This window comes from Coregonus clupeaformis, chromosome 31 (genome assembly GCF_020615455.1).
Source record: "Coregonus clupeaformis isolate EN_2021a chromosome 31, ASM2061545v1, whole genome shotgun sequence".
NCBI classification, from domain to species: domain Eukaryota; kingdom Metazoa; phylum Chordata; class Actinopteri; order Salmoniformes; family Salmonidae; genus Coregonus; species Coregonus clupeaformis.
Window position 1 is genome coordinate 38,498,265 of NC_059222.1, and position 19,135 is coordinate 38,517,399.

The 19,135-nt window shown below is 42.8% G+C and overlaps 1 protein-coding gene across 1 annotated transcript in view; it reads left to right on the plus strand.

Moving 5' to 3' along the window:
* Positions 1–19,135, plus strand: part of LOC121547698 (tetraspanin-15) — a 43,858-nt gene that overhangs the window by 4,559 nt on the left and 20,164 nt on the right. Inside the window, exons 2-4 of the mRNA XM_041859092.2 lie at positions 11,845–12,030; positions 17,112–17,186; positions 18,629–18,724. Of these exons, the coding sequence (XP_041715026.1) occupies positions 11,845–12,030; positions 17,112–17,186; positions 18,629–18,724 (357 nt within the window). The remainder of the gene's footprint in view (positions 1–11,844; positions 12,031–17,111; positions 17,187–18,628; positions 18,725–19,135) is intronic.

The following is a 19,135-nucleotide window of genomic DNA, read 5'->3' on the forward strand; positions in this document are numbered from 1 at the left end:
GAAGGATCTGGAGAAGGTCTGTATGGAGGAGTGGGCCAAAATCCCTGCTGCAGTGTGTGCAAACCTGGTCAAGACCTACAGGAAACGTATGATCTCTGTAATTGCAAACAAAGGTTTCTGTACCAAATATTAAGTTCTGCTTTTCTGATGTATCAAATACTTATGTCATGCAATAAAATGCAAATGAATTACTTAAAAATCATACAATGTGATTTTCTGGATTTTTGTTTTAGATTAAGTCTCTCACAGTTGAAGTGTACCTATGATAAAAATTACAGACCTCTACATGCTTTGTAAGTAGGAAAACCTGCAAAATCGGCAGTGTATCAAATACTTGTTCTCCCCACTGTATACAGGTATAGGACGTAATGAACACCGGAGAATGTCACCTTTGTAATAATAGATCAGGATTACATACTGGTTAATTAGTGCTGGAGGAGTTACTACTGTGGTCCTCTGTAGTGCAGTTACATTTTTACATTTTAGTCATTTAGCAGACGGTCTTATCCAGAGCGTCTTACAGTTAGTGAGTGCATACATATATATTTGTATTTTTTTCCATACTGGACCCCCGTGGGAAACGAACCCACAACCCTGGCGTTGCAAACGCCATGCTCTACCAACTGAGCTACACGGGACTACAGTTACAGTGCAGTTCAACTGCTTTACACTGCAGTTATTCTGCAATTACTGCGTCCAAAATACCACAGTCGACTGCAGTTAAGGCACTTTTATTGCAGTTTCAACACTGCAATCTTTTTTTTGTTTGGGAAAGGCTCTGTGAATGACAGCCATCATGTTTCCTATGGATTTTATAGTGACTGTATTATACAGCACTGTATAGGCCTATTGCCAGTTTACTGCCAAACTCTGTTCCTCCCTTGTGTGTTTGCATGTAGATGACGAGGTTTACCTAGCAACCACATATAGCGCCCTCCATTTGGACTGGTATCAAGGGATCGAAAAGCCTTGTACTTTCCTGTGTAGGCCTACATTGCAGTATCAATCTCAGTTCAGAAAGCAGTGCCGCCTCATAGCTGTTTGGTGTGTCTCTTTCAATTACCGACCACCTGTAGCATCAGAACAGTCACAATCGCAACAGCAGAGCTCAGAGCGTTCTACTTGCAATTAAAACCTCTGGCATTATGTGCACAGCCGGTTTCTTTGAATTACTCACAATGCCAGAATCCCTGCATTGGTGTTTGAAGAGAAAATCTATTTGGCCCTGAAGCGGGGAAAGCTGTCCAATCAGCTGCCTGTGGCACACCTGCCACCTGGGGAAACAGACATTCATAGACCCAGAGACACTGATTCGTTGTCACAGGTATAGGACGTAATGAACACCGGAGAATGTCACCTTTGTAATAATAGATCAGGATTACATACTGGTTCATTAGTGCTGGAGGAGTTACTACTGTGGTCCTCTGTAGCTCAGCTGGTAGAGCACGGCGCTTGTAACGCCAAGGTAGTGGGTTCGATCCCCGGGACCACCCATACACAAATTGTTTATGCACGCATGACTGTAAGTCGCTTTGGATAAAAGCATCTGCTAAATGGCATATTATATTATTTATTATTATACTACTCCCAATAGAAAATGAATACAATCGCAACTGCAATCGCTTTCCAACCAAGGTCTATGAACAGGGAAGCTGGAAGAAATATAATATTTCACTTTCAAAGTTCACTCACTGTTAAACCAATGTGTTTCTGTGTTGGCATTAACATGTTGTGAATAAGTGATTTTAAATTGTTTCCTATTAACTATTGTCATTACTTTTAAAGAGAGCCCTTCTCCTTTCTGGAATTACTTTGACACTTTTAGTAAAAGATCAGATGCATTGCTTTTCTACTAATGCTTAGCAAACTAATCGACTAATGGACTGCCAATAACCTTAATCTCTCAAATTAGAATGAATCTTTGCATTGAACTGTATACTCTAAGAACTCTGAATCAATGGTTAATCTATTACATCTAAACTGTTATCTAGCACAGATGTTATTTACTGATGAATTACCCTCCGCAGGGAGCCATCCCACTGGGCACAAACTGGTTGAATCAACACAATGTTTTGAAAGTCTTGCCTACTTCACCCATATTTGTTGTTTCAGAAAAAAGTAGTGTGTAGTTCCAGTAGTTAGCTGCACCGCTACATGGTAAAAACATATAATTAACTACTGAAAACACTACCAAGATTTGATTCAGTTCAACTACCACCCAGCTACTGCAAAATGTAGTTAAATTACTAGTTGAACTACATAAATCAGATTTTTTTTTACAGTTGAAGTCGGAAGTTTACATACACCTTAGCCAAATACATATAAACTCAGTTTTTCACAATTCCTGACATTTAATCCTAGTAAAAATTCCCTGTCTTAGGTCAGTTAGGATCACCACTTTATTTTAAGAATGTGAAATGTCAGAATAATAGTGGAGTGATTTATTTCAGCTTTTATTTCTTTCATCACATTCCCAGTGGGTCAGAAGTTGACATACACTCAATTAGTATTTGGTAGCATTGCCTTTAAATTGTTTAACTTGGGTCAAACGTTTCGGGTAGCCTTCCACAAGCTTCCACAATAAGTTGGCCCATTCCTCCTGACAGAGCTGGTGTAACTGAGTCAGGTTTGTAGGCCTCCTTGCTCGCACACACTTTTTCAGCTCTGCCCACAAATGTTCTATAGAATTGAGGTCAGGGCTTTGTGATGGCCACTCCAATACCTTGACTTTGTTGTCCTTAAGCCATTTTGCCACAACTTTGGAAGTATGCTTGGGGTCATTGTCCATTTGGAAGACTCATTTGTGACCAAGCTTTAACTTCCTGACTGATGTCTTGAGATGTTGCTTCAATATATCCACATCATTTTCCTTCCTCATGATGCCATCTATTTTGTGAAGTGCACCAGTCCCTCCTGCAGCAAAGGACCCCCACAGCATGATGCTGCCACCCCCATGCTTCACACTTTGGATGGTGTTCTTCGGCTTGCAAACCCCCCTTTTTCCTCCAAACATAACGATGGTCATTATGGCCAAACAGTTCTATTTTTGTTTCATCAGACCAGAGGACATTTCTCCAAAAATTACGATCTTTGTCCCCATGTGCAGTTGCAAACCGTAGTCTGGCTTTTTTATGGCGGTTTTGGAGCAGTGGCTTCTTCCTTGCTGAGCGGCTTTTCAGGTTATGTCGATATAGGACTCGTTTTACTGTGGATATAGATACTTTTGTACCTGTTTCCTCCAGCATCTTCACAAGGTCCTTTGCTGTTGTTCTGGGATTGATTTGCACTTTTCGCACCAAAGTACGCTAATCTCTCAGAGACAGAACGCGTCTTCTTCCTGAGCGGTATGAGTGCTGCGTGGGCCCATGGTGTTTATACTTGCGTACTATTGTTTGTACAGATGAACATGGTACCTTCAGGCATTTGGAAATTGCTCCCAAGGATGAACCAGACTTGTGGAGTTCAAAAAAAATAATAATTCTGAGGTCTTTGCTGATTTCTTTTGATTTTCCCATGATGTCAAGCAAAGAGTCACTGAGCTTAAGGTAGGCCTTGAAATACATCCACAGGTACACCTCCAATTGACTCAAATGATGTCAATTAGCCTATCAGAAGCTTCTAAAGCAGGGGTGTCAAACTCATTTTAGCTCAGGGGCCCAACATCACTATTAATCATAAAACACGTCAAGTTTATTTGAAAATTCTAAAGAAAAAGAACACAAACACACAATGCCTCAGTGATTAACAGAACTGTTTCACAGATCACAGAACTATATCAGGGGGTCATTTCTCAGGCAGAAATGTAGATAAAAAGAATGAAATCCTGTTCCCCAAACAAGTGCAAGAACCACAGAGTCAAGAATAGGTTAAATATACAAATAAAATAAAAACAATAGCACATCAACATAAAAACATATAAACATAAAGCTGGAGCCTGAGGACAGTGTGTCCAAAAGCACAACATCACTATTAATCATAAAACACCTCAAGTTATTTGAAAGTTCTGAGGACAAACAACACACAAACACACAATGCCTCAGTGATTCACAGAAGTATATCACAGATCACAGAACTATATCAGGGTGTCTCATGTAGCACTTTAAGTGGGGTTGCATAGTTTATTTGACTCCTGATACCTGGCATCTTTTAGCTTTCACCAGCGCATCAATATCAGGCGTCACATCCTGAGTGGCAGCCAACTTCAGGATGTGATTCAAGTGCTTGTGCGTGAGCCTTGAGCGCAGCTTTGTTTTATTTATGCTCATTACAGAGAACTTGCTCACAAAGATATGTGGTTCCAAACATGCACAACAGTTTTGCAGCGAGGGCTGTCAAGTTGGGGTAACCTGGCAAGAGATTCTGATTAAATGTGTCCAAGCCAGCTGCGGCAAATTTGCCCTTCAAATCCGAGTCACACTGCAAGTCTATTTCAAGTTGGATGCTGACGGGCAGATCAGAGGGATTCACGGTGAATGGCGAGCAAAAAAAGTTGAAGTCTTTCTCCAGTTCACCAAAAATCTGAAAGCGTTTCTCAAACTCCCGTAACAGTCCCGTTATTTTATCTTTGAACCGCTTCATGTCTGCCACATGTTGGGTCGCGCACACATTTTTCAGACAGGGGAAGTGAGCTGCATCACCACCGGCAAGTTGCGTCTCCCACAATGACAGCTTCAACTTGAAAGAACGTATGCTGTCATAATACTGCGTGACAACTTTGTTGCGCCCTTGCAGCTGTTTGTTCAAGTTATTCAGGTGCTATGTAACATCCACCATAAATGCAAGGTCCTGCATCCATTCTGCGGAATGGAATTCTAACACTGTTCAATTTATTCTCGTAAATCAAAGAAACGCCTCAGCATCTCGGCTTAACCATCTTACCTCAGTGTGGTATGGCAGGCCATAGATGTGGTCTTTCTCTCTGAGAAGGCTGTCAAACTGACGGTGATTCAGGCTTCTGGATCGGATGAAATTAACAGTTTGGATGACCACCTTCATGACGTTATCCATCTTTAATGACTTGCAACACAAAGCCTCCTGGTGCAAAATACAGTGAAAAGTCAAAAAATCACGTCCTCCATTTGCAGATTGCACTTTCTCTCTAAACTTTGTCACAACGCCTGCTTTTTTTCCTGATCATTGAGGGCACACCATCTGTAGCCAGGCTGACAGCGCGGGACCAGTCCACTCCGACCCTGTCCAGCGCGCCGACGAGTGCGGTAAAAATATCAGCTGCTGTCGTTGTATCTGTCATCGGCACCAACTCCACGAACTCCTCGGTGACGGTCAATGTGTCATCAACTCCGCGGATGAAAATGGCCAGTTGTGCAACATCTGTAATGTCCGTGCTTTCATCAATTGCAACCGAAAACGCAATAAATGACTACTTTTTGCTTCAACTGGCTGTCCAAATCCACTGAAAGATCGGAAATCCTGTCTGCAACTGTGTTTCTTGTCAGGCTGATATTTACAAAAGCCTGATGCTTTTCAGGGCACACAATCTCAGCTGCCTTCATCATGCATGTTTTTACAAATTCACCCTCACTAAATGGTTTTGAAGCCACTGCGATTTCATTAGCAATGAGGTAGCTAGCTTTCACTGCAGCGTCACTGATGTCTCGGCTGTGAGTAAACACAGACTTGACCTACTTGCTCTGCCCCGGTATAAACAGTTTGCTTGCTTAACACAATTGCTATTGCGCCATCCAGTGGACGCAATTGGAACAGCAGTTTATTTTATTGAAAAATTGCAGCGCATTTCTATACTTTACAAAATCATCTCGCGGGCCGGATTAAACCCGTTTGCGGGCCTGATCCGGCCCGCGGGCCGGACGTTTGACACCCCTGTTCTAAAGCCATGACAACATTTTCTGGAATTTTCCAAGCTGTTTAAAGGCACATTCAAGTTGGTGTATATAAACTTCTGACCCACTGGAATTGTGATACAGTGAAATAATCTGTCTGTAAACAATTGTTGGAAAAATTACTTGTCATGCACAAAGTAGATGTCATAACCGACTTGCCAAAACTATAGTTTGTTAACAAGAAATTTGTGGAGTGGTTGAAAAGTGAGTTTTAATGACTCCAACCTAAGTGTATGTAAACTTCCGACTTCAACTGTATATGAATAAAGACTTGCTAAAGTGCCCAGATTCCAGTGTTGGGGAGTAGTGAACTACATGTAGTTCAACTAGTAATTTATCAACTTAATTTTGCAGTAGCTTGGTGGTAGTTGAACTGAATCAAATCTAGGTAGTGTTTTCAGTAGTTAATTATATTTTAGCGGTGTAGCTAATTACTGGAACTACACACTACGTTTTTCTGCAAAAAATAAAATATGGGTGAAGTAGGCAAGAATTTCCTTTCTTTTTCGACATCTGTAGTCATGAAATGCTTTGAAAGGCTGGTCATGGCTCACATCAACACCATCATCCCAGACACCCTGGACCCACTCCAATTCGCATAACGCCTCAACACCATTGTGCCCTCAAATCTCATCACTAAGCTAAGGACCCTGGGACTCCCTCTGCAACTGGATCCTGGACTTCCTGACGGGCCGCCCCCAGGTGGTGAGGGTAGGCAACAACACAACATCATTATTAAGTTTTCCTATGACGCGACAGTGGTAGGCCTGATCATCAAACGATGATGAAACAGCCTATAGGTCAGAGACCTGGCAGTGTGGTGCAGGATAATAACCTCTCCCTCATTGTCAGCAAAGTAGCTGATTGTGGACTACAGGAAACAGATGGGCAAGCACGCCCCCATTCACATCGACGGGGCTGTAGTGGAGCGGGTCGAGAGCTTCAAGTTCCTCGGTGTCCACATCACTAAGGACCTAGCATTGTCCAAACACATCAACATAATATTGAAGAAGGCACGACATTGCCTCTTCCCCCTCAGCAGGCTGAAAAGATTTGTCATGGGCCCTCAGATCCTCAAAGTTCTACAGCTGCACCATCGAGAGCATCTTGACTGGCTGCATCACCGCTTGGTAGTGTTGTCATGATACCAGATATTTGACTTCGATACCAGATTTAGTATCATAATACTCTATACCGAAACGATACTCAATACTGAAATGATACCACGACAACAAAAAAAAGCGTATTAGCTAAATTTACAGAATAACCACTGGGCTTTTTTTAATTTTATTTGTTTTACATTGAACTATGTGTTTAACTCTTAGAACAAATAAAATAACAAATAGAATATCTATTACTTTATACTATTCCAGGTATTCCTTAAAGAGGTAGGGTTTCAAGTGTCTCCGGAAGGTGGTCAGTGACTCCGCTGTCCTGGCATCGTGGGGGAGCTTATTCCACCATTGGGGTGCCAGAGCAGCGAATAGCTTTGACTGGGCTGAGCGGGAACTGTGCTTCCGTAGAGGTAGGGGAGCTAGCAGGCCAGAGGTGGATGAACGTAGTGCCCTCGTTTGGGTGTAGGGTCTGATCAGAGCCTGAAGGTAAGGAGGTGCCGTTCCCCTCACAGCTCTGTAGGCAAGCACCATGGTTTTGTAGTAGATGCAAGCCTCAACTGGAAGCCAGTGGAGTGTGCGGAGGAGCGGGGTGACATGAGAGAACTTGGGAAGGTTGAACACCAGACGGGCTGCAGCGTTCTGGATAAGTTGTAGGGGTTTAATGGCACAGGCAGGGAGCCCAGCCAACAGCGAGTTGCAGTAATCCAGACGGGAGATGACAAGTGCCTGGATTAGGACCTGTGCCGCTTTCTGTGTAAGGTAGGGTCATACTCTGCAAATGTTGTAGAGCATGAACCTGCAGGATTGGGTCACCGCTTTGATGTTAGCGGAGAACGACAGGGTGTTGTCCAGGGTCACACCAAGGTTCTTTGCACTCTGGGAGGAGGACACAATGGAGTTGTCAACCGTGATGGCGAGATCATGGAGCGGGCAGTCCTTCCCCGGGATGAAGAGCAGCTCCGTCTTGCCGAGGTTCAGCTTGAGGTGGTGATCCAACATCCACACTGATATGTCTGCCAGACATGCAGAGATGCGATTCGCCACCTGGTTATCAGAAGGGGGAAAGGAGAGAATTAATTGTGTGTCGTCTGCGTAGCAATGATAGGAGAGACCATGTGAGGATATGACAGAGCCAAGTGACTTGGTGTGTAGAGAGAATCGGAGAGGGCCTAGAACTGAGCCCTGGGGGACACCAGTGGTGAGAGCACGTGGTGCAGAGACAGATTCTCGCCACGCCACCTGGTAGGAGCGACCTGTCAGGTAGGACGCAATCCAAGAGTGAGCAGCGCCGGAGATGCCCAACTCGGAGAGGGTGGAGAGGAGGATCTGATGGTTCACAGTATCAAAGGCAGCGGATAGGTCTAGAAGGATAAGAGCAGAGGAGAGAGAGTTAGCTTTAGCAGTGCGGAGAGCCTCCGTGACACAGAGAAGAGCAGTCTCAGTTGAATGACCAGTCTTGAAACCTGACTGGTTTGGATCTAGAAGGTCATTCTGAGAGAGATGGCAGGAGAGTTGGCTAGAGACGGCACGTTCAAGAGTTTTGGAGTGAAAAGAAAGAAGGGATACTGGTATGTAGTTGTTGACATCGGAGGGATCGAGTGTAGGTTTTTTTGAGGAGGGGTGCAACTCTCGCTCACTTGAAGACGGAAGGGACAAGGCCAGCGGTCAAGGATGAGTTGATGAGCGAGGTGAGGTAAGGGAGAAGGTCTCCGGAAATGGTCTGGAGAAGAGAGGAGGGGATAGGGTCAAGAGGGCAGGTTGTTGGGCGGCCGGCCGTCACAAGTCGCAGGATTTCATCTGGAGAGAGAGGGGAGAAAGAAGTCAAAGCATAGGGTAGGGCAGTGTGAGCAGGACCAGCGGTGTCATTTGACTTAATAAATGAGGATCGGATGTCGTCAACCTTCTTTACAAAATGGTTGACGAAGTCATCCACAGAGAGGGAGGGGGAGGAAGAGGAGGAGGATTCAGCAGGGAGGAGAAGGTGGCAAAGAGCTTCCTAGGGTTAGAGGCAGAGGCTTGAAATTCAGAGTGGTAGAAAGTGGTTTGGCAGCGAAAACAGAGGAAGAGAATGTATAGAGGAGGGAGTGAAAAGATGACAGGTCCTCCATTTCCGCTCGGCTGCCCGGAGCCCTCTTCTGTGAGCTCGCAATGAGTCGTCAAGCCACGGAGCAGGAGGGGAGGACCGAGCCGGCCGGGAGGATAGGGGACATAGAGAGTCAAAAGATGCAGAAAGGGAGGAGAGGAGGGTTGAGGAGGCAGAATCAGGAGATCGGAGGGAGAAGGATTTAGCAGAGGGAAGAGATGATAGGATGGAAGAGGAGAGAGTAGCGGGAGAGGGAGGGCGACGGTTGCGACGGCACATTACCATCTGAGTAGGGGCAGAGTGAGTAGTGTTGGAGGAGAGCGAGGGAGAAAAGGATACAAAGTAGTGGTCGGAGACTTGGAGGGGAGTTGCAGTGAGATTAGTAGAAGAACAGCATCTAGTAAAGATGAGGTCAAGCGTATTGCCTGCCTTGTGAGTAGGGGGGGACGGTGAGAGGGTGAGGTCAAAAGAGGAAAGGAGTGGAAAGAAGGAGGCAGAGAGAAGAGTCAAAGGCAGATGTAGGGAGGTTAAAGTCACCCAGAACTGTGAGGGGTGAGCCATCCTCAGGAAAGGAACTTGTCAAGCTCATTGATGAACTCTCCAAGGGAACCTGGAGGGCGATAAATGACAAGGATGTTAAGCTTGAATGGGCTGGTGACTGTGACAGCATGGAATTCAAATGAGGAGATAGACAGACGGGTCAGGGGAAAAAGAGAGAATGTCCACTTGGGAGAGATGAGGATTCCTGTGCCACCGCCGCGCTGACCAGATGCTCTCGGGGTATGCGAGAACACATGGTCAGACGAGGAAAGAGCAGTAGGAGTAGCAGTGTTTTCTGTGGTAATCCATGTTTCCGTCAGTGCCAAGAAGTCGAGGGACTGGAGGCTAGCATAGGCTGAGATGAAATCTGCCTTGTTGGCCACAGAACGACAGTTCCAGAGGCTCCCAGAGACCTGGAACTCCACGTGGGTCGTGCGCACAGGGACCACCAGATTAGAGTGGCAACAGCCATGTGGTGTGAAGCGTTTGTATGGCCTGTGCAGATAGGAGAGAACAGGGATAGACAGACACATAGTTGACAGGCTACAGAAAACGGCTACAATAATGCAAAGGATATCGGAATGAAATGAACTAAACATCTGGGAAAGCGAGAGAGCGGGGCCTCCCTCACTTACGTTTCACTGAAACACTCAAATATAATTCTCCCAACTTCCACTTTAGAAATTATAATTGTTGTAAACTACAGCGGTTCAATGTTTTCTAGGAATAGACTCTAACTTAGTTTATTCAGCTAGCTAACTTGGTACAGTAATCTTCCGTGAAACCCGTCCAGGGCACCGACTCCTATGACGCCATAGCCAACTAGCATGCCAGCCTCCAATAACACGGTTTAGCACCAATACTCGGTTACAACAAACCACCAGTATGTTAACACGCCAAGCAGATCATTCGTGTCCGTGTCTAACGTTGTGTAAAGTTTTGGGTTAGTTTTGACAGTTTGAGTGAGTACATCGTCAACTTATTCAGCCAGATAGTTAGCATACTAGCTAGAAACCCATAGGCTTTGTCCAACTAACCATGACGGAATTAGTGCCTACAAAAAGTATACTACGATTCTCAGAGTGCATTTCACTTCCCAGGGTGCAATGCCCCGCCCAGGGCTACTGGCTACTGCTAGCAAGCCCAGACAAATGCTAAGTAGTCTAAATATATTACTGGCGTTGTAACCGACTTCCGTGGGCAATTGCTCACCTTCGATGGCCACTGACATCCACTCTTCACAGATTAATCCCGGTTTCAACTGTACCGGACAGATGGCAGACAGCGTGTATGGTGTTGTGTGGGCGAGCGGTTTGCTGATGTCAACGTTGTGAACAGAGTGCCCCATGGTGGCACTGGGGTTATGGTATGGGCAGGCATAAGCTACGGACAACGAACACAATTGCATTTTATCGATGCAATTTGAATGCACAGCGATACCGTGACGAGGCCCATTGTCGTGCCATTCATCTGCCGCCATCACCTCACGGCCCCATGTCGCAAGGATCTGCACACAGTTCCTGGAAGCGGAACATTTCCCAGTTCTTCCATGGCCTGCATTCTCACCGGAGATGTCATCCATTGAGCAGGTTTGGGATGCTCTGGATCGACGTGTACGACAGCGTGTTCCAGTTCCCCCCCAATATTCCCCTCCAGTTCCCCCCCATTTGAAGAGGAGTGGGACAACATTCCACAGGCCACTATCAACAGCCTGATCAACTCTATGCGATAGATGTGTCGCGCTGCATGAGGCAAATGATCCACGCCCCTACAGATGTTGGTATCTGTGACCAACAGATGCATATCTGTATTCACAGTCATGTGAAATCCGTAGATTAGGGCCTAATGAATTTATTTCAATTGACTGATTTCCTTATTTGAACTGCAACTCAGTTACAGGTACAAAAAAAACTATCAAAGAAATGCATGCAAAGATAACCCCAACCCATTTGGCACTTAATAGGGACTTACTATAGTCATTTTTTATTTTATTTTTATCTTGATGGAAAAACAGAATAAAATAAAAAAAAGTTGAATATGTGCTCTTTTAAGGAAGAATGTTAAAATTAGGTGAAATTATCGTGTTTAATTTTTTTTTTTTAACCAATTACACTATTCAGAAGGGGCCTGGAACATGGATACCGGGGGGTGGAACAACCCATTTTATAAGTAAACATTCTGTATAGGTAACCACTCTTGTCCCCTATACTAAATTCTCTCATCTCCATGTCTCTATATCCGGTAGCTGGTTGGGGGGTTCATCCTAGCCATCGGTATCTATGCGGAGGTGGAGCGGCAGCACTACAAAACCCTAGATGGGGTGTTCCTGGCCCCCGCCGTCATCCTGATCGTCCTGGGGGTGGTGATGTTCATTGTCTCGTTCATCGGCGTGTTAGCCTCCCTCAGGGACAACCTGCTGCTCCTCAAAGTGGTGAGTAGTAGACTCACACAATTACATACAACACTGTGATATAGGCTTGAGGTTCATCAGGTTCACTACACACCAGACCTGGGTCAAATGCATACAGTGCCTTCAGAAAGTATTCACACCCTTTTCCCACATTTTGTTGTGTTACAGCCTGAATTTTAAATGGATTACATTTAGATTTTGTGTGACTAGCCTATACACAATACCCCATCATGTCAAAGTGGAATTATGTTTTTCGAAATATTTACAAATTAATAAAAAATGAAAAGCTGAAATGTCTTCAGTCAATAAGTATTCAACCCCTTTGTTATGGCACATCTAAATAAGTTGGGGCTCCCGAGTGGCGCAGTGATCTAAGGTACTGCATCTCAGTGCTTGAGGCATCACTACAGACCCCCTGGTTCGATTCCACGCTGTATCACAACCGGCCGTGATTGGGAGTCCCATAGGGCGGCGCACAATTGGCCAAGCGTCGTCCGGGTTTGGCCGGTGTAGACCGTCATTGTAAATAAGAATTTGTTCTTAACTGACTTGCCTAGTTAAATAAAGGTAAAAATAAAGTTCAGAAGTAAAGATGTGCTGTGGACTCACACTGTGTGCAATAATGGTGTTTAACATGATTTTTGAATGACTACGTAATCTCTGTACCCCACACATACAATTATCTGTAAAATCCCTCAGTCGAGCAGTGTATTTCAAGCAGAATCAATAACAAAGACCAGGGAGGTTTTCTAATGCCTCGTAAAGAATGGTACCTATTGGTAGATGGGTAAAAAAAACAAAAAGCAGACATTGAATATCTCTTTGAGCATGGTGAAGTTATTGATTACACTTTGAATGGTATATCAATACACCCAGTCACTACAAAGATAAAGGCGTCCTTCCTAACTCAGTTGCCGGAGAGGAAGGAAACCGCTCAGGGATTTCACCATGAGGCCAATTGTGACTCTAAAACAGTTACAGGGTTTAATGGCTGTGACAGGAGAAAACTGAGGATGTATCAACAACATTGTAGTTACTCCACAATACTAACCTAAATGACAGAGTGAAAAGAAGGAAGCCTGTACAGAATAAAAAATATTCCAAAACATGCATCCTGTTTGCAGATAAGGCACTAAAGTAAAACTGCAGAAAATGTGGCAAAGAAATGTACTTTATGTTCTGAATACAAAGTGTTATGTTTGGGGCAAATCCAACACAACACATCACTGAGTACTACTCTTCATATTTTCAAGCATAGTGGTGGCTGCATCATGTTATGTGTATGCTTGTCATCGGCAAGGGCTAGGGAGTTTTTTTTTTGTTGATAAAAATAAACGGAATAGAGCTAAGCACAGGCAAAATCCTAGAGGAAAACCTGGTTCAGTCTGCTTTCCACCAGACACTCGGAGATGAATTCACCTTTCAGCAGAACAAATTAAAACAAGGCCAAATATACGCTGTAGTAGCTTACCAAGACGACATTCATTAAATGTTCTTGAATTGCCTAGTTAGTTTTGACTTAAATTGGCTTGAATATCTATGGCAAGACTCGAAAATGGATGTCTAGCAATGATCAACAACCAGCTTGACAGAGTTTGAAGAATTTTTAAAAGAAAAATGTGCAAATATTGTACAATCCAGGTGTGCAAAGCTCTTAGAGACTTACCCAGAAAGACTCACAGCTGTAATTGCTGCCAAAGATATTGACTCAGGGGTGTGAATACTTATGTAAAGGAGATATTTCTGTATTTCATTTTCAATACAATTGCAAAAATGACTAAAAACATGTTTTCACTTTGTCATTATGGGTGTTTTGTGTAGATGGGTGCGGGGGGAAAATATATATATTTAATCAATTTTGAATTCAGGCTGTTAACACAGCAAAATGTGTAGTAAGCCAAGGGGTGTGAATACTTTCTGAATGCACTGTAGGTATTCAAATACAATATGTTCATGTATTTAAGCTGTGCTTTATTTACCTTGGGCTTTACACTTTTGGGACTACTCCATTGGTTCCATTGTACCTGAAAAAAGGGTTGGTCGCTAAATCCGGCAAACAGTAGGACAATGTAAAAACGGCTAGCTTGAGCTCATCTGAGAGGTTGGCTGGATATGCCCTCACCCGCTATAAACTTAATGCTGATTGTTTTTGGTTCTGACAACTATAGATCTGTTCAGTTAGAACATGATGTTGAGGCCCATCACTGTAACTTGGTCACCACCACCACACACACGCACGTGGACACAGCTCCGTCCATTAGGTTTTATATTTAGTGCATTCAGAAAGTATTCAGACCTCCTGACTTTTTCCACATTTTGTTACGTTACAGCCTTATTCTAAAATTGATTAAATTGTTTACCCCCCCTCATCAATGTACACACTATCCCATAATGACAAAGCAAAAACAAGTTTTTGGAAATGTTTGAAAATGTATTAAAAATACAAAATAGAAATATCCCATTTACATAAGTATTCAGACCCTTTACGCAGTACTTTGTTGAAGCACCTTTGGCAGCAATTACAGCCTTGAGTTGTCTTGGGTATGACGCAACAAGCTTGGCACACCTGTATTTGGGGAGTTTCTCCCATTATTCTCTGCAGATACTCTCAAGCTCTGTCAGGTTGGTTGGGGAGTGTCGCTGCACAGCTATTTTCGGTTTCTCCAGAGATGTTTGATCGGGTTCAAGTCCGGGCTCTGCCTGGGCCACTCTAGGACATTCAGAGACTTGTCCCGAAGCCACTCCTGCGTTGTCTTGTCTGTGTGCTTAGGGTCATTATCCTGTTGGAAGGTGAACCTTCGCCCCATTCTGAGGTCCTGAACGCTCTGTAGCAGGTTTTCATTAAGGATCTCTCTGTACTTTGCTCCGTTCATCTTTCCCTCGATCCTGACTAGTCTCCCAGTCCCTGCCACTGAAAAACATCCCCACAGCATGATGCTGCCACCACAATGCTTCACTGTAGGGATGGTGCCAGGTTTCCTCCAGACATGACGCTTGGCATGCAGGCCAAAGAGTTCAATCTTGGTTTCATCAGACCAGAGAATCTTGTTTCTCATGGTCTGAGAGTCCTTTAGGTGCCTTTTGGCAAACTCCAAGTGGGCTGTCATGTGCCTTTTACTGAGGAGTGGCTTCTGTCTGGCCACTCTACCATAAAGGCCTGATTGGTGGAGTGCTGCAGAGATGGTTGTCCTTCTGGAAGTTTCTCCCATCTCCACAGAGGAACTCTGGATCTCTGTCAGTGACCATCGTGTTCTTGGTCACCTCCCTGACCAAGGCCCTTCTCCCCCGATTGCTCAGTTGGTGGAAGAGTCGTGGTGGTTCCAAACTTCTTCCATTTAAGAATGATGGAGGCCACTGTGTTCTTGGGGACCTTCAATCCTGCAGACATTTTTTGGTACCCTTCCCCAGATCTGTGCCTCGACACAATCCTGTCTCGGAGCTCTACGGACAATTCCTTCGACCTCATGGCTTGGGTTTTGCTCTGACATGCACTGTCAACTGTGGGACCTTTTATATAGACAGGTGTGTGCCTTTGCAAATCATGTCCAATCAATTGAATTTACCACAGGTGGACTCCAATCAAGTTGTAGAAACATCTCAAGGATGATCAGTGGAAACAGGATGCACCTGAGCTCAATTTCGAGTCTCAGAGCAAAAGGCCTGAATACTTATGTAAATAATTGTTTTTTTGTTTGTTTTTTTGCACACAAAAAATAAAACTGTTTTCGCTTTGTCATTATGGGGTATTGTGTGTAGATTGAGGATTTGTTATTTATTTAATCCATTTTAGAATATGGCTGTAACGTAAGAAAATGTGGAGAAAGGAAGAGGTCTGAATACTTTCCGGATGCACTGTAGGTGGTGCATAACACTTCAAGATAGAAAAACAGTGATGTAAGAGTCTGTCACTACACAAATCTTCTCGAGACGGCAGGGGAACATGCTCTGACTTGAGGTGTGCGGGGTGGAGACCTGGAGTGCATCCAAGAACCCTGATTGGTTGGAATTGAGAGGGATGATTGACAGGTCTGAAGGCCAGTCAGGTTAAGAGGGCCAGCCTTTTTTACAGTACGATTCCATTGGTTTCAGTTGTTCAATTCTAGGAAGTTACAAGTTACAACACTCACTGCATGGACATGGAATGAGCCTTATGTGCTTCTGTGACTGTGTACATTCCTTGAAACAGTATTTCTCAATATAATTTCAGGTCTTCAGTGCTAGTGGCATGAGATTATTTAGCTCTCATATCAGTATGTGCTAAACCATAAACGTTGCAAAGCATCACATTTGGCTCTGTTTTTAGCTTGGTTTGTTTTTAGTTTGGTTTGTCTGCAAGGTCAAACAAATAATGAAGACGACCACTAATGAAAGTCCACTAGCTACATAATTATCACTGAGTATTCATTTGGCACAGTTTAGCCACCCCGGCCACCCGCGTTGACAACATTTGAAATATGTAATCATACTGTAGCAGGCCCTCATCCATTTTGCATTTTTCACTTTGCTCTTATGAATTAATGACAGAATGAATATTAATCACATTTGAGATGCTTGCATCCACTTTAAATGAGACACCAGTACTTGTAACGTCTTGAATTTGATTCCTTTATATAGGTCGACTCCCTTTTGAATGTATTTGAGTTTTTTGTTTTCTTCTAAAAGCAAGGTATTTTTAGCCCAAAGAAATTCTGCAATTTTATTTCATTGGGGAACGTTTTTTTTTTCTTTAAAAAATGCTACAATGCAGAAACTACAATACAGGCAGTTTTGAATTGAGCCTGATATTCAAAGACATTAGGCATACAATCAGCAACATCTTAGATCGGCGCCCCTTCAATTTCATCAATCATTGATCAATACATTTGTTTTCCAATACATTTATTTTTATATATAAAAAATAATTCTGAGCCCTAGCTGAAAATGGTAGAGAGCAGCAGCAGTGTAGATGTCAGAGCTAACCATTGGTTTTGTGGTTAGCAAAATACGATCAAAGATATTATCAAAAGGACGCTAACCAGACCATTCAACTGTTAAACTTGACTGTTCTGTAGTTGACTGTTATGTGTATTAACCTTAAAAATATATTTTTTATTTTTTTAAAGTTTCTCTACACCTTGACAGTCTGTCTCGTTCTGGAGCTCCTCGGTGGCATTCTGGCTCTGGCTTTCAGGCATCAGGTACCAATTATTTTACATTATTAAACTCATAATCATTAGCTTTCTCTCAATCTCTATATACACAAAAAGGACTCATGCCATCTCTTATTGGATACATTTACCTGGGCTTGTGCAAAGTTCTGATTTTAAAGGGACAATCAGCAGCTGCTACATCCATGTGTACATCCATAAATGAAATGTACACATTGATTCTTGAAGAATATAACTTATAAATGCCTCATGAGCTTATTTCAACTGTCGTACCCCATCAGAGCCCAAAATATAAGCTTGTTTTACTCCAATGTTTGTAAACAAAGTAAATGTAAACAAACACTATATAGCCTCAAGATGGTTAAAACTATAATTTTGATATCATGGATCCTTGCACCAATAGCTCTGTCTATGAATTTGAGAGTGGTTACATTTCTCTAGCCCCATCCTTCAGCTTTTTACCAAAACGGTGTCTGGGAGGTGCTTTGTTATTGTTTCAACTGCTGATTGCTGCTTTAAGTTGGAGCGCTACCAAGTTTATGAAACGTCTACATTACAATACGTTAACGGAGTGGGACAAAATCAGTTGTGTTGTTATCAGGATATTAACTGCCAATTTGATTTTAGATTGCCACTTGTGGTTTCCATGTAGGCATTTTCAAACGTATTGTCTATGAAATTCCATTCCCATTGTGTTTTTAAATATGTGAACGATTTCTGGCCTTTACATTGTTAAGCCACTAACTTCTTTTACATCAAGTTTTTATTATCTCAATTCATAGGATTCATACAATACATTTATAGATATATTTTTTTAAATCCCCCCCACCGGCAATCTGATAAGCCACTTTAACTTCTGAGAATGTGAGACACTTAATTTTATATCCTCATAAATAATAAAAATCAACTAGTTAACTTTTTTTTTTATTGCATGATGACCCTTTCCTGATGTGTCAAAGACAAGAACTAGATCAGCTTCATAAGCACACTTCCATTGGATCTGTATTGAAGATTAGATGTAGAAAACTCAGGAATGTTTTTGGCAGAAGAAGAAAAAGAATGGAGAAAGTTATAGAAGCACAGCATTTCAATATTTCATAAATATTTCAGTTAAAATTTAAACAGCAATGACTGGTCTAATCTGTAGAGAGAAAATTGCCATTCAAATCTCAACAGTAACTAATCCTCCAATGGTGAAATACATATGTTATTGAAAGGTTTGAATTGTATTTAAACGTCTCAAGTCTGAGCATGAGCCTATCAAAAATAGGTTACACAGTAATTTGTCTCTGAGGACAGAAATGTAGGTCGTTTTTATTGAGAGGAGCAATATAGGGAGAGCTCAAGTGTTGGTCAGTGAAGAGTTCCCCATTTTTAAATGTATTCAATTGTTATAAAGCTGCCTACACACTAATATCTCAACCCTACAGTCTTAATACATTTCATACCTCTATTTTTCTTTTCCACCATAGACTGTGGATCTCTTAAACAAAAACATTCGCAAAGGAATAGTGAATTACTACGATGATCTGGATTTCAAAAACATCATGGACTTTGTTCAGAGAAAGGTAAGATTTCTGTTTGAAAGATAAGAGGATTTTCTTTTAAACTGTTTGCCAGCTTTTGCCTCTGAGATCCTTTTATTGTGTTTTTCATTGCTGTTGACCAAATGTAATTTGTGGATATTCACTTTGTGACATAGTGGTAGGGTTTGGCAGACTTGACTCAAGGGCAAAGAGCGGTTTGTTGTAATTAGAAGATTCCTACTGGGTGGGAGAACGATGGATGCTGTCCATGCAGCATTTGGAGTTCTCCTTCTCACACCTAACCTTGGCCAAATGTGTTATTGGGAACTCATTTTCACCAGCGATCCTGCTTTGACATGAATTGTTACACAGGAGGACTACTGATGATAGAAAAGCAACCTACGTTTATATTTGTGATTTATTTTGAGCATTATACTCACAATATTTTATTCC